At 34.5% G+C, this 12964-nt stretch overlaps 1 protein-coding gene across 1 annotated transcript in view; it reads right to left on the bottom strand.

Moving 5' to 3' along the window:
* LOC129233371 (uncharacterized) overlaps positions 1–12964 on the bottom strand; it is an 81608-nt gene that overhangs the window by 13200 nt on the left and 55444 nt on the right. The window contains exons 10-11 of the mRNA XM_054867409.1: positions 12006–12096; positions 1676–2052 (exon numbers count right to left, since the gene is read on the bottom strand). Of these exons, the coding sequence (XP_054723384.1) occupies positions 1676–2052; positions 12006–12096 (468 nt within the window). The remainder of the gene's footprint in view (positions 1–1675; positions 2053–12005; positions 12097–12964) is intronic.

Genomic DNA, 12964 nt, shown 5'->3' with positions numbered 1-12964 from the left:
TTGTTCACCTTTTTAGAGGGCGCTGTCGGCGAGCCGCTCCCGACAATCGCAGCAGATCAATGTAAATGATGCTAAGTTTCTCATATTTTTAGAGGCAGCTAATAAAGCAAAAAAAAAAAAAAAAAAAGAAAAAAACTACTGGAAATTGGTTGTAATAAAGGGACAATATAGTGGACGATGTACGGCTTTCGTACACAGGAAGTTTGCACAGTATTTTGATGGAAAAATTAATTTTATTTTTCATCACTAACTTGCCGAATTCGTCTGCTATTAATATTGAGCTGTGCGATGTTTATTTTTTACGAGTTAGAATATTTCTATTCCTTTAAGTAATTGAAGAAATGAGAATACAGTAGAATTAATTACGTAAATACTTTTTTTTAATTAGTTGTAAATTTCGTGACGTGTTTCGAGAACTAATGAAGCGAAATAATATTTTGCTTTCACGACCTTTAACAGATAAAAATAAATATTTATGTTATATTTACTTAACTTCAAGCTGATATTGATTATAATAATTTACCATAACATGGGGCAGCCAATTTGTGAGAAATTCACTATACACCACCATTTGTAAACATACAGGCTAACCAAAATAACTTTTAGTTTTCTACTACGGGCAAAGCCGTATGGGCACCACTAGTTGCAAAATATTTCAATAAGAAATTTAACGGTTGTAATCTAGCTATAAAAAAAGCATAGATGTCCAAATTTATTGTCAGTCGACTTATAAGAGGATGCAACAGGACATAAGGAGCTTTGCCTATGCAAATTGATAGAAAATATTTCGAGAGTGCACAGATATTTTTCTATGTAGATCCTTTCTAAGCTCTTTTGGGATTTTTAGGGCTTGGGGAAGAGAAATGACTATAGATGGGACAATCCTAACCTGGCAGCATTGTGAAGGCTACGTAGTTCCTGTTCACAGCATTACGATGACGCTAGGTTAGGTTTGCTTCCAGAACATTAATGTCCACTAGTAGATCAGGAAAAAAGCCACAACAGTTGTGCAGCGAGGAAAAAAAAAAAAGAGGAAAGGGGTACCCTTCGAAATTTAAGCTTTAAGGTATAGGGAAATCTGGGATGGAACGGTATATCAAGTTTAAACCTAAATTTACATGGTGATACAAGATTTTTTAAAATACGAATTAAGTTACAATATTATGCTGTAAAAGTTTCAGCTTCTTTATCAAATCTTAAGAGGGTGCTCAATGACCCATTAATCTAACATTAGCCGTAGCATAGAAAATGTCACACATTTAGAAACATTTCATTTTCCCCAGCTGTTTTTTTTTTTTTTTTTTTTGTAAATAATTATTTTATTGCAATGTATATGCATATTACTCGTGTATATTATAATATGCAGTATTGTTTTTTCAGTTCAACATGTTTTTTGAACCCCCTCCCATACTTATGAAGTTTGGGGGAGATGGTGAGCACTCTCTTTCAGTTGAAATTGGAAGCTAAAATTCTTGCATTATATTTCTATCCACAAGTCTAAAAGTATTGAGGGGTATCCTGTTATATAGGATAAACCTTTTTTTTTCTGCATGTATTTTGAACTACCCTGAAATACAGTGTGGCTCACAAAGCAAAATGTCTCAAAGAAGTTTTTTGATCCATCCTGCATTACATTTGTTCTAACTTATTGAATGAAAATCATTTTAAAACTTACCTCCTCCAAACACATGCTCAGTTATAACGTAACTACTCGGTCTTGTAGCAAAACAATCAGACTTAAGAACTTGAAACTCTTTCAAAGCTTTGATGCTGCCTAGATTAATGAGCAAATGACCAGTCACTCTGAAGCAGAAAATATCTCCGTATTTTTTGCCCAACTCTTGCAATTGCAGATGGGAGCCTTTCTTCTTGAGAAAGAACCAGTATCCAAAGTACGGTAGTCCTGTTGGCCCTGGCGGTAAACCCCTGTCCCTCCGGATGAAGTATGTTGCGATGAGTACAAGGAAAACAGCGACAAGAGCGATGGTAGTTGGTGTGAAGTTAAGTGTTTCAGGAGAAAGGAACATTTTCTTTTTGAAGAATGAATGGTTCCTTTAAAAATGGAAAGAGTACAATTTTAAACGTAGGAAATTTAAAGCAGCTCAAAATCCATAGAATTTAAAGTGTAGCAGTGTTTCAGATCTCTAAGAAAAAATTGACTTTTTATAATAAAGAAAAAAAAAACAAAACAGTTTTTGTATAAAAAAAGCTGGACATTACACTATTGAAATTATTTTACATTATTGATAATTTTGAAGCAACGTATAGTGCGACTAACGAGTTGGTTTCTGTCAATCACATGTGATGCAGGCTGAAATGAATCTATTGCCTTAACCTTTTGAGACACGATTGCTTCGTTTGAAGTCAGTTATTTTCGGCCACTTGACACTGACTTCAGTATGGTCAAGTATGGTGAACCTAACATCTTAAAGGTTATAAAGGCGTCTCGCATTAGATGGCTGAGTCACATATTTCGATATGAAGATACAGTGCTGGTAAAAAAAAAATTGCATCCCCCTCGCCTTTTCACTACAATGGGATTATGTGAGAAGTTTTGGTCGACTGATTAACGATGAATGTATGTGAAATTTTGCGAAACTTATGAAATAAACATTTAACAGCAGGAATCCGATAATTGTTTAAATAGATTGGATCTGTTTCCAGGCCAAGGCAACTGCTAACCCCATGCTCATTTTCCCATTTCTGAACCTGCGTGTGAGTTAAGAGAAGAAAAATTGCTTAACCTTATGTCAATTTAAGTCTAATGGCAGGATAAAGGTTTATAAATTGTTACTCACCAGTTTTGCTTTATGGCACGGAGCAGGTTCATCCCGGAAAATGACGTTTGGAACTGAAGTAAAGTGATCCCGGATAGTAGGAAACAATTTCTCCTTCAAAATGCCGATATACACCTGAGCGTTTACTGTTCCTTGCACAAAGTGAAGCCCACCAACTCCTTGATCAGAAATACATCCCCAAATCATCTGGGATACGGGATGCTTGACTGTGTGTTGAATGCAGTCGGGATGATATTCTGCTCCTTTGCGACGCGGGTGATGCAATTTTTTTTACCACCACTGTACGTTCAGTACAAAAAGAGTCATCTTTACCAACATTTGAGGAAAACGCCGAAGAGGTAAACCCCCAGTCAGATAGCTGGATGGGGTAGGAAAGGACTTATAGGAGTGAACTAGTGGAGGGCCATTGCACGGGATAGGGTTAGGTGGGAAAAACTGAGAGCGACGGTCTTGGCCAGCAACAGGCTGTAGTACCTGCAAAGAAGATGACACTGACCTCGACAATTGGCTGGGGAAAAAATGAGGGCTTCAAACGAAGCCAATGTGATTTAAAGGGTTTAAATTGCTAGAGAAAGAAGAAAGAACGTTTGCCATGTTTACGAGTTTAGCAACATTTTGGGAGTGTGTGGACCTCTTCTCTACTCCTTTTTCACTGAATGATTTTATTATCGGCTACAATACTGAAATTGAGATTGAAGTAATTTCTTTGAGTGGCGACGTACATTTTAAATTTGTAATGTCTGTACCTCAGAGCCAGACTGAGGTAAGTCCAAAAACCGATTTTCCGTTTATTAGTGCATTGTATGTAGAAGCCTATTCTGCATCGAGACATCTGAACGCAATTCTTTAAAAAAAAGGTCCTTTGCAATTTTGTATTAGGGTTAAAAGAGCTCGCATCTCAGAAAAAAGTTTTTACTCTCTCCTGTAAAGTTACCATAATGTGACTTACGTCCTTCTTGCTCTGAAGTACAGATTTGCTGATTAAAGTTAATTCCTGATATCTATTATTATTATAAAGAATAACGTACGCAATTTTGAGGATTGATAGAATGAGTTGAATTACTTAAAAGATTAGTTTTAATGAGTTTTCATTATGTGGTTCGTTATTATTGTACTGTTCAATTTGCGACAACAACTGCTTTCCATTGGCAAAAAAGTAAAACTGACTCGCTATAGTTTCTTCATCGCAACCCCATTTTTCCCTTCCGGTCTTCATTTTTACTTTACCTAATGAACCTTCATGAAAATAGATTCTTCTGAAGGCTAGGTGCGTCCAAGTACCAGCGTAATTACCACGATCAGTATTACAGAAAAGCAAAAATGGAATAGATTTCCCGATCCTTTATAAAGAATTTTAGATTACATTCAGAATACAAATTTTTATTCGTTTTAAATTGCTATGGTTTAGCTCCAAATATGCTTAATTCTCTAAAATGTCATTACCACGGTAGTTAATACCGAGGTGTTCTGAAAGCACATCTATGATGTTTTGGAAACTGTCTTTTTACCCGACTGCGCGTGCGCGACACAAAGGAGGGTAATGTGTTTATCAGTCTATGTATGTATGTATGTCCGTTTCTATGTGGCGTTCTACAGGCTAAACGCCTTGGCCAATTATGGTAATTCTTACGTCAATCGATTTGTCTAAACCTTGGGAGTGTCTCTAAACACATGACAGTAAGCAAAATTCTCCATATCAACAACCAGTTGCCATTTTGTTAGTTCGGGATCGGGTCGCACGCAGTCGCTGTGTCGCTCACTACCTGCTTGCGACACAGCGTGAGGCAAATGCAGGTAGCTTTCACTGCCTGAATATTTTGTTTACTAGCGTCTACTAATTGGGGCCTCAGTGGCGGAGTGGTCTAAGCGATTACTTCTCACACTTGAGGCGGTGGGTTGGACTTCCACCCTCGCTCCGGATGCACTTTCCCCTCATTTGTTTTTGTCGTGATTCAGGGGACTGAGTTTCGCTGCGTGTACTTTCGCGACAGGCTTTTTCAGTTTTGCGAGAAAGATTTGTCTGACGATGTTTGCTACCTCGCATCATCATGAGTTATACAGGTTGTTTATATAGCTGTGCTGTGGTTGACTTAGTTCCTACATTTTTGCTAAAGGTCAAGCACATGTAGCTTTCAGCCGAGTTAAGTCCCTAGAGGGACTAATTATCTGTAGTTTAAACCACCGCAAGTTGCTTAATAAACCTCACGATGCAAACTCTCTCAATGAAATGACAAGATTGCGAGTCTTATAATCATAATGACTAAGTCAATGAAAATTAACTAAAAAGTGTAAAATAAAAAATTATTAAACAAAAACAAAAAACCCGACTGCGTAAAAACCAAAAAAAAAAAAAACTAAAAAGAAAAATGTATAAGCCCAGTAGTTTAAAATGTTATTAAGTACTACTGAATAACTGCACCATTGAAATAGTTTTATATTCGTACACAGATAAGACATATCATAAATAAAAAACAGAATAGTAGGATCAACAGTCGGGGCCATTCAAATTTTACGGGGTTCCTTGATTCAAAAAGGAATGGGCCCCGACTGTTGGTCCTTCTATTCTGTTTTTGAATTTATGATATGTCTTATCTGTGTACGAATATAAAACTATTTCAATGGTGCAGTTATTCAGTAGTACTTAATAGCATTCTAATCTACTGGGCTTATACATTTTTCTTTTTAGTTTTTTTTGGTTTTTACGCAGTTGGGTTTTTTGTTTTTATTTAATATTTATGTTTTTAACTAATAAATTTTTCTTAGTTTAAATTTCAACCAGTTTATTACACAGACGAATTACAAACATTATAAAGATTTGTATCTTACTTGAATTTATCTAGCGATCATTTGGAGAGTGGGGAAGGTAAGAGATTTTAAACTCTACGTTTCCCCTTAAGCAATTTGTGTCATTTATTTAATCATTTAGGCTGTTGATTGTTTTTTTATGCTTCTAGCTCTCATTGCAACGTTTACAAATATTATGAACACATTTTCTGTCTGTCATTACAATATTCCAAACAAGGCAGTGAAAAGCAAAGGGATGTAAGTGGCAAAATTAAAAATTTGGAGGTACACATGGTAGGTGAAAATCTCCCCTGGTCTAGGGGCAAGAGATGGTACTAGTAGCCCTAGTAGTTGCTGCTATACAGCATGATTTAGAAACAACGTTCAATGAAAGCCTACCTAGGATGTTATCTTTAAACGCGTTTCACTCAAAACTTAAAAATGTCCACTTACATACCTTTGCTTCTCATTGCCTCAAATGATCAAAACTTACCAAGTTAATTAAAGCTGTGATTAAGGAAAGTCATCCCTACTATCAATTTTTTTTAGAAACGGAGGCAAGAATAATCTACATTAGCATAAGGAATTGTAAGCTTAAGCAGTACTTTTTTTTTGATTCAAAATTGAACATTTTCTCAAAATGATCCTTAGCAGATTTTTTTTTTAGGAATGATTCCTAATGGGGTCGTTTCCAAAATTTTAAAAGTATTTTTTTTCTGAAAGAGCATTCTTAAAAACATAGGATCTGACCATTTTTAAAATAATTTGAAAAAAGTTCAACATTAAAAAAAATATTTAAATCGGAGCGCCTTCATTATTTACTGCTTCTGCCGATGAATCACAAATGATAAAATGCCATTCAGTGCTGCCATTCACAGTGCAAAATATTTAATTCGCATCTTTACTCACGTGTACTGGAAACGATATGGTTGATAGCAAGCGTAGAGCGCAATATTTAATTCGCTTATGGATTATCATAGCGTGGAAACGCGGTAGAAAGATGCGGCAAGTGCATCATTTGTGACGTCATCAAGACCACGCATTGTTTGAAAAATCAGCGGTTTAAAAAACTAATTGAAAAAAAAAACTGTTGGGAAAATGAAAGTATTTTCTCCGTCCATGTTATTTTTTTTGCTCATTCTATCCATTTCAATGACTAAAAGTAGTACTTATGACTGAAGGAAACCACCCCATTCAGCATTATGTTGAAACTCTATAAAACAGCTTAAATCGGATGGATACTTTTTAAAACAGTTTAAGTCCAACAATACGGAATTTTCCATCATAAGCATGGGCGTAGCCATACTTCCCTTTAGGAAGGAGCAAGCAGAGGCGTTGTTTTCTTGGGCCACTCCTCCCCCCTCCCGGAATAATTTTAGCCTCTCGTTAGGTAGCCAATTCTACTATAGTACAATACATGTAAGTAAAAGGATCTTTATGATCCAAATCCTTTCAAGAAAAAAGTATTGTCCCTGATCTTTGAAGGAATAATAGTACAGACAACAAGACACATTCTAATAAGACAACAAGATTCATATTGTCTTATACAGTGTGTCCTGAAAAAGACTGACTATTTCCAAAATTTATAACAGGGGTGCTAAGTTTTTCCCCCTCAGAGTTCCAAATTTTAGTTCAAAAATGTTTCAATAGATGGCACTGCACATAGTAAGCCTGTAAGTCAAAAAAGAATTGAAATTCACTGATTTTTCCTCGGATTGCGACACAGTGGCGGATCCAGAGGCCTGTTTTGGGGGGGGGGGGGCGATTTTATCTATGGGCGATTGGTCCACAAAAAATTTGGGGGGGGGGGGGGGGTCAGAGAAGTCACGGGAGGGGGGATGTGGGCAGCGCCCTTATTTATTTATTTATTATTTTATTTTAAATTTTATAAAATTGGGCTATGGTATTTTTGTTGTTGGTTAAATGATCGTCTCAAAAAAAAAAAAAAAAAACCCTAGGGACACGACCTGAAATCTCGAGACAAATATCAACAGTAGACTTCCTTCTTTCGATTCAAAGCTCCAATTTAATCTTCATCAAAAAACGTGACAAACATTTAAAGTACCCTTATTAAGTCAATTCTTCTTTCTTTAAACACGTGAATCGATCAGCACCAGCTTTTTCCAGTCGATCTATAACTTTGAAGTTAGACAAGAAGTTCTGTCTAGAACTAGATGAGCCTACTTTCCCGTATACCCATACTACTTTCTAGTACCTGATCAATATTCTCAAAAATAGCTAAAATCGCAAATTTTTTCAAACATATTTTAAAAATACTTTAAGCTGATTTCTAGGAATAAAATAATCCCCACTCATCTATAAAAAAAAAAAAAAAAAAAAAAAAAAAAAAAAAAAAAAAAAAAACAGCAACTTTTATACAAAGCAGCTAATACACTTTTTTCCATTAAAAAAAAATCTTTAACAGCTTTCAAAACGAGAAAATAATAATTAAAATTAATCAGCTCATTAAAATAAATACATCATATCAAAAAAAAAAAATCGTTTCTTTTCCCTTGTTGCCAAAAAACATTTTTTTAAATGAATTAATGCACTTACCAAAACAACAACAACAACAACAAAAAAAAAAAACAATAAAATGTCAACTTAAAGAAATAATTTTCTTTGTCAAAAAAAAATCGTCTGCGCATATCTTTATGTAGAAACATAAATGACTTCGAGTTTATTCGCCAAAAACTGAGTACCTAAATTGAAACTTTAGCGTAAAAATAAAAACAAGTCATATCAACAATAATTATTTCACAGTTAAAACCATAGCTGCGGAGTCGGAGTTAATCTCATTTTGAGATAAAGGAGTCGGAGTCGAATATTTAAGAATCGGAGTCAGTCATTTGTCCACCGTGTATACATTTTTGCCAAAACTACGAAGTCAGACTCAAAGTCGGGGAGTCGGAGTCCGATTAATTGTCGGGCACAGGAGTCGGAGTCAAGTGCCCCTAAATTCTCGGAGTCGTAGTCTGGAGTTTGACGTCAAGAGTTATTTCCAACAAAATTTGTTTGAAGTAAATCCGCCTTCAAGTACGGAATCTTCATTGACTTTCAGTTTCCCCGTAGGCACTATTGTTAAGGGATTTGAACTGTTCAAAATTGAACGGAAAATTGTTCAAATTAAAAAGATATTTTATATACAAGTTTTTCATCAAAAACTTTTTCCTACAAAGCTTGTTTGAAGCAAATTCGCCTCACAGTTCGGAATTGCTTTGAATTTCCCCGTAGGCGCTAATGTTAAGTTTTTTTGAACTGTTCAAAATTGAACAAAAAATAGTTCAAATCAAAAAGTGAAATATGGGAATGAGGTGTACTCGCCGAGATCTTTCGAACAAAAAAAAGTTTGTTCGAATCGGACCATTCATTCAAAAGTTATTAGGGGGGACAGACAGACAGACCGACAGACAGACCGACAGACAGACAGACCGACAGACAGACAGACCGACAGACATTTTTTCCCATCTCATTACCCTACTTTCCAATTTTTAATTTTTCAATATTTATTTAATTATTTTATTTATTTTTGACTTTTTTTTGTTTTTCACGATTTTTTTAAGATGCATTAAGCCTTCTTTCATGCTTTTTTCTTCTTTTTCTGACTTTTACTGGGAAAGTAGGCTAAAAAACGGAGGGGCAGTGCCCCTTTGTTTTTGAAAAGGAGGGGCAGTTGCCCCCACGAGCCACCTATGATTCCATCCCATCCGTTCTCACATGCGCTCAAAAGTATCGGACGCACAAAAGCTATTTCGTTGCGAAGATCATTCATGAGCTTTTAAATTGAGTCTTACAAATAAAGGAAATACATTCCCTTATATCGCCATTTTTTATATATTTTCTCTCATCCTATTACGGAATGAAAAAAAAAATACCATTCTAATGTAACGTGGGATTTTCAGAGATCGATATGACATGGATTTATGAGGCATTTCTATGAATCTCCTCGGTAATACATTTTTGAATAAAAATAATGTCTAATGATTGCAGAAAAAATGAAAACAAGCAACTACCAAAGTTCACTATAACTACAAATAGCGGCAGTAAAAAACGCGAAACAAAAGTTTAAATAAAGATATATCGAAATAAATCTTGTAACAAAAATTGCTTTTATGATAGAACCAGAAGCAAATAAAGCGGTTAATTTTCGTTATACAAAACACAATTTTCCACTATTTAACCAGTATTAAAATAAATTTAGGATCAAAATAAAACGTTTTAAGTGTAGTTTACTTTTGTTTGAATAAGATTTTACTAGGAAATGCGAAATACAAGAGACAGAAAAGATCTTTTAACAATTAAAAAAAAAATTTATCTGTTAAAAAACCATATTCTGTTACAGCATTGTTAAATTACACTTAATCAGTGGCGTAGCAAACTTGGATGTCAACCGGGGTGGTAATCTGGGCTATCACCCCTCACCCCTCCCCATCAACCGAAGGCGAAAAAAAACCTTATTCAATGTTCGATGAAAGAAACGAAGTTCATACAATATTCATAAACAAAACGAAATTGTGCTCCCCCCCCCGAGGGATATCATCCGAAATAAACGTTTCCCTCGTATTGATACCAATGCATTTGAGAGATTATAAAACATATGCGAATTTCTGTTGGTATTTACATTTTTCCGGAACTCTTACATGCGTTTTGGGTGTCTCCGCCCCCCCCCCCGCCCCACTCCATATGAGTACCAGCCGCCTCAAATGCCCTTCTAGTGAGACCAATATGTTTGATAGAAAAAAAAAATATATTTTTTTTCATGTTGGAAATAAAATTCAGAATTGAAACATCGAAATTTCTCATATTCATTTTAGTGTCACACTCTAGGGGGTGTCACCCGGCTTAGCCCCGCCCTGCAAAATAATTTTTAATATAAATTGAAATGTTGGGGAAATTTTTTTAGAATTGAAGCATTTAAATTTTTCAAAAAAAGTTGAAGATCAATTTCGGGTGCCACCTGGGGCAAACTCATCCGCGCCACCGTAGCAATGCTACTGACTTCATCAACTCACATTTATAAAAATAATTAAATTTATCAAATAGATAAAGGAGAAAAAAAACCCCGTATTTTCATATCAATCAACTAAAAAACCGCAAATTAAGGGAATATGTATAACCCCCCCCCCCCCTGGAGCAAAAATAAAACTTATGTATGGCACCAGTTATAAATATGCAGGAATGATTACACCTTCGAACGATATAAAACAAACGCTGAGAAGGAAATACGCTTTCAATTTTTAACATTTATCATTTAAATTTTGAGCATAAATGAAAAAAATTTAATGTATAAATTTTGAATTTGAAAAAAAATTAGATTATTCTTCAGAAAGTGTTCAAACAAAAACGATTTATTTTGGTATGCAACCTAATAGTAAAAAAAAAAAAAAAAACCCACGAAGTCTGTTGGGGGGGGGGGGGGCGATCGCCCCAATCGCCCCCCCCCCCTAAGCCTGTAAGTCAAAAAAGAATTGAAATTCACTGATTTTTCCTCGGATTGCGACATGTGATTACAGCCGACGATTGTTTGAAAATATTGTTTTGTTCTTTTGTTCATTATTTTCGAAAAATTATGATGTAATTTTCTATCTTTTTTTTATTTACGGACTTACTATATGCAGCGCCATCTATTGGAAAAAATTTCAACTAAAATTTGGAACTCATTGGGAAAAATTTACGGCTCACCACATGAATCTTCTGCAAGAATTATTTTTTTTATCATTTACCGTTTTCCTGTTATAAATTTTTGAAAACAGTTAATCTATTTCGGGACACCCTGTATCTCTAAGCAACGATTCAGCATGTGTGATTGATAGTCTTCGCTCAACTTAAAAATATTTTTGAGGTTGTAAAGCTCTTGTATGGTTGATGTTCTTCACTCATCCTAAAACCTTTTCAAGGATGTAAAGCTTAGCAGTGGATACAAGGGGAGAATTATGAGGGTCATGACCCCCACCCCTGAACCGACGAAAACAGTATCCGTCCACGTTGTGTTCAAACACTTTATGCATAAAATGTAAATGGTTACAGTAGGATCTTTTTAATTCACTAATTATTTTTGGAAGTAAATGTTTGAATTACTACTTTGTTCCATTGCTTAAGAAATTCATTTGCAAAGTTTATCCCCAAGTAGGTACCTTATTCCTGTCCAATTTGGTGCTTTTTTTTGACCCCCAAGCAGTTTCAGAAATTTTTCGTATCTAAAAAATAAATAAATAAATAAATAAATAAATAAATAAATAAATAAAATAAAATAAATAAATAAATAAAAAATAAAGTAAAAATGATTTTACAGTGGGTGTGGCAGCTACCTCTCCTTGCCCCTTCTAACACCGCCTATAAACATAGCACTAAATAACGAAGTTTAACAAAAAGAGCGTAGAGATTGTTTAACATGTGCTTTAAAAATGAGAGCAGAAAACTTACGTTATAGATGTCTTCTCATTGCGATATGACGAGAACGATAAGTGATATCTTGACCTTTTAACGACCCATTCGGTTGAAGCGCCGTGACGTTATCATTTTCTAGTTCCCAATTGGATAACATGTGAATCAAATGTAACAAATGTATACTTATTATTCGCAGAAGAGAAGGCGGGGGTTGTTTTTTAAAAGACGTAGTAGCTGAAAAATGCTGCTGAAAAACGCTCAAAATATGGCGTTTTTACTATAGAGTAGGCAGTCAGTGTACATCAAAAACTTTTAGTCTTCTTACAATTGTAGATTATGTAGGGGAATGTGGGGTAAAGTGAAATAGTGGAGATGACTGAGCTTTTTCAAAATGAACAAACTGTCAATTTGTTTTGAATATTGCAGTACTCAAAAAGAACATGGTATTTTTTAATAAAACTTGCATTGAAACAGTATTTTTTATTTTTATAAATAAATTTACGCTCTCAAAAAAAAAAAAAAAAAAAAAAAAACAAAAAAGAAAATTTTCACCTTTTTTTTTTGTGGGGCAAAGTGAAAAATAAAATATTTTTCTAATGATGCACTCTTTATTCAACTGAAAATATATTTTTGAACAAATGAACAAGAAGTTGAGTGAATATGAAATTAGTTAATATGCGAAGCAAAATAAATGAGCGAGTAAGAGAATGACTGAATAAAAAAAAAAAAGTGAATGAATCAATAAATAAGCAAATTGAAGGAATGAAAATGAATTAATTAATAAATAAAAATGTAAGTGGTTTAGTAAATGATTGTGGGACATAACAGAATGAGCTATTTCACTCTGCCCCATCTACTTTGTCCCACATATACTTGACTAATAGTAAAAATTATTTAAAATGCAAATAATCTTAATATTAACTAAATTAATACTGCATTGAATATTAAGGGTCTCAATTAATTGGCGAATAGTTTCCACATGTCTGTCTCTCAAT

This window comes from Uloborus diversus, unplaced genomic scaffold (genome assembly GCF_026930045.1).
Source record: "Uloborus diversus isolate 005 unplaced genomic scaffold, Udiv.v.3.1 scaffold_361, whole genome shotgun sequence".
Classification (NCBI taxonomy): Eukaryota; Metazoa; Arthropoda; class Arachnida; order Araneae; family Uloboridae; genus Uloborus; species Uloborus diversus.
Note: the sequence above shows the minus strand (reverse complement) of the source record. Positions and strands in the feature narration are given on the sequence as shown.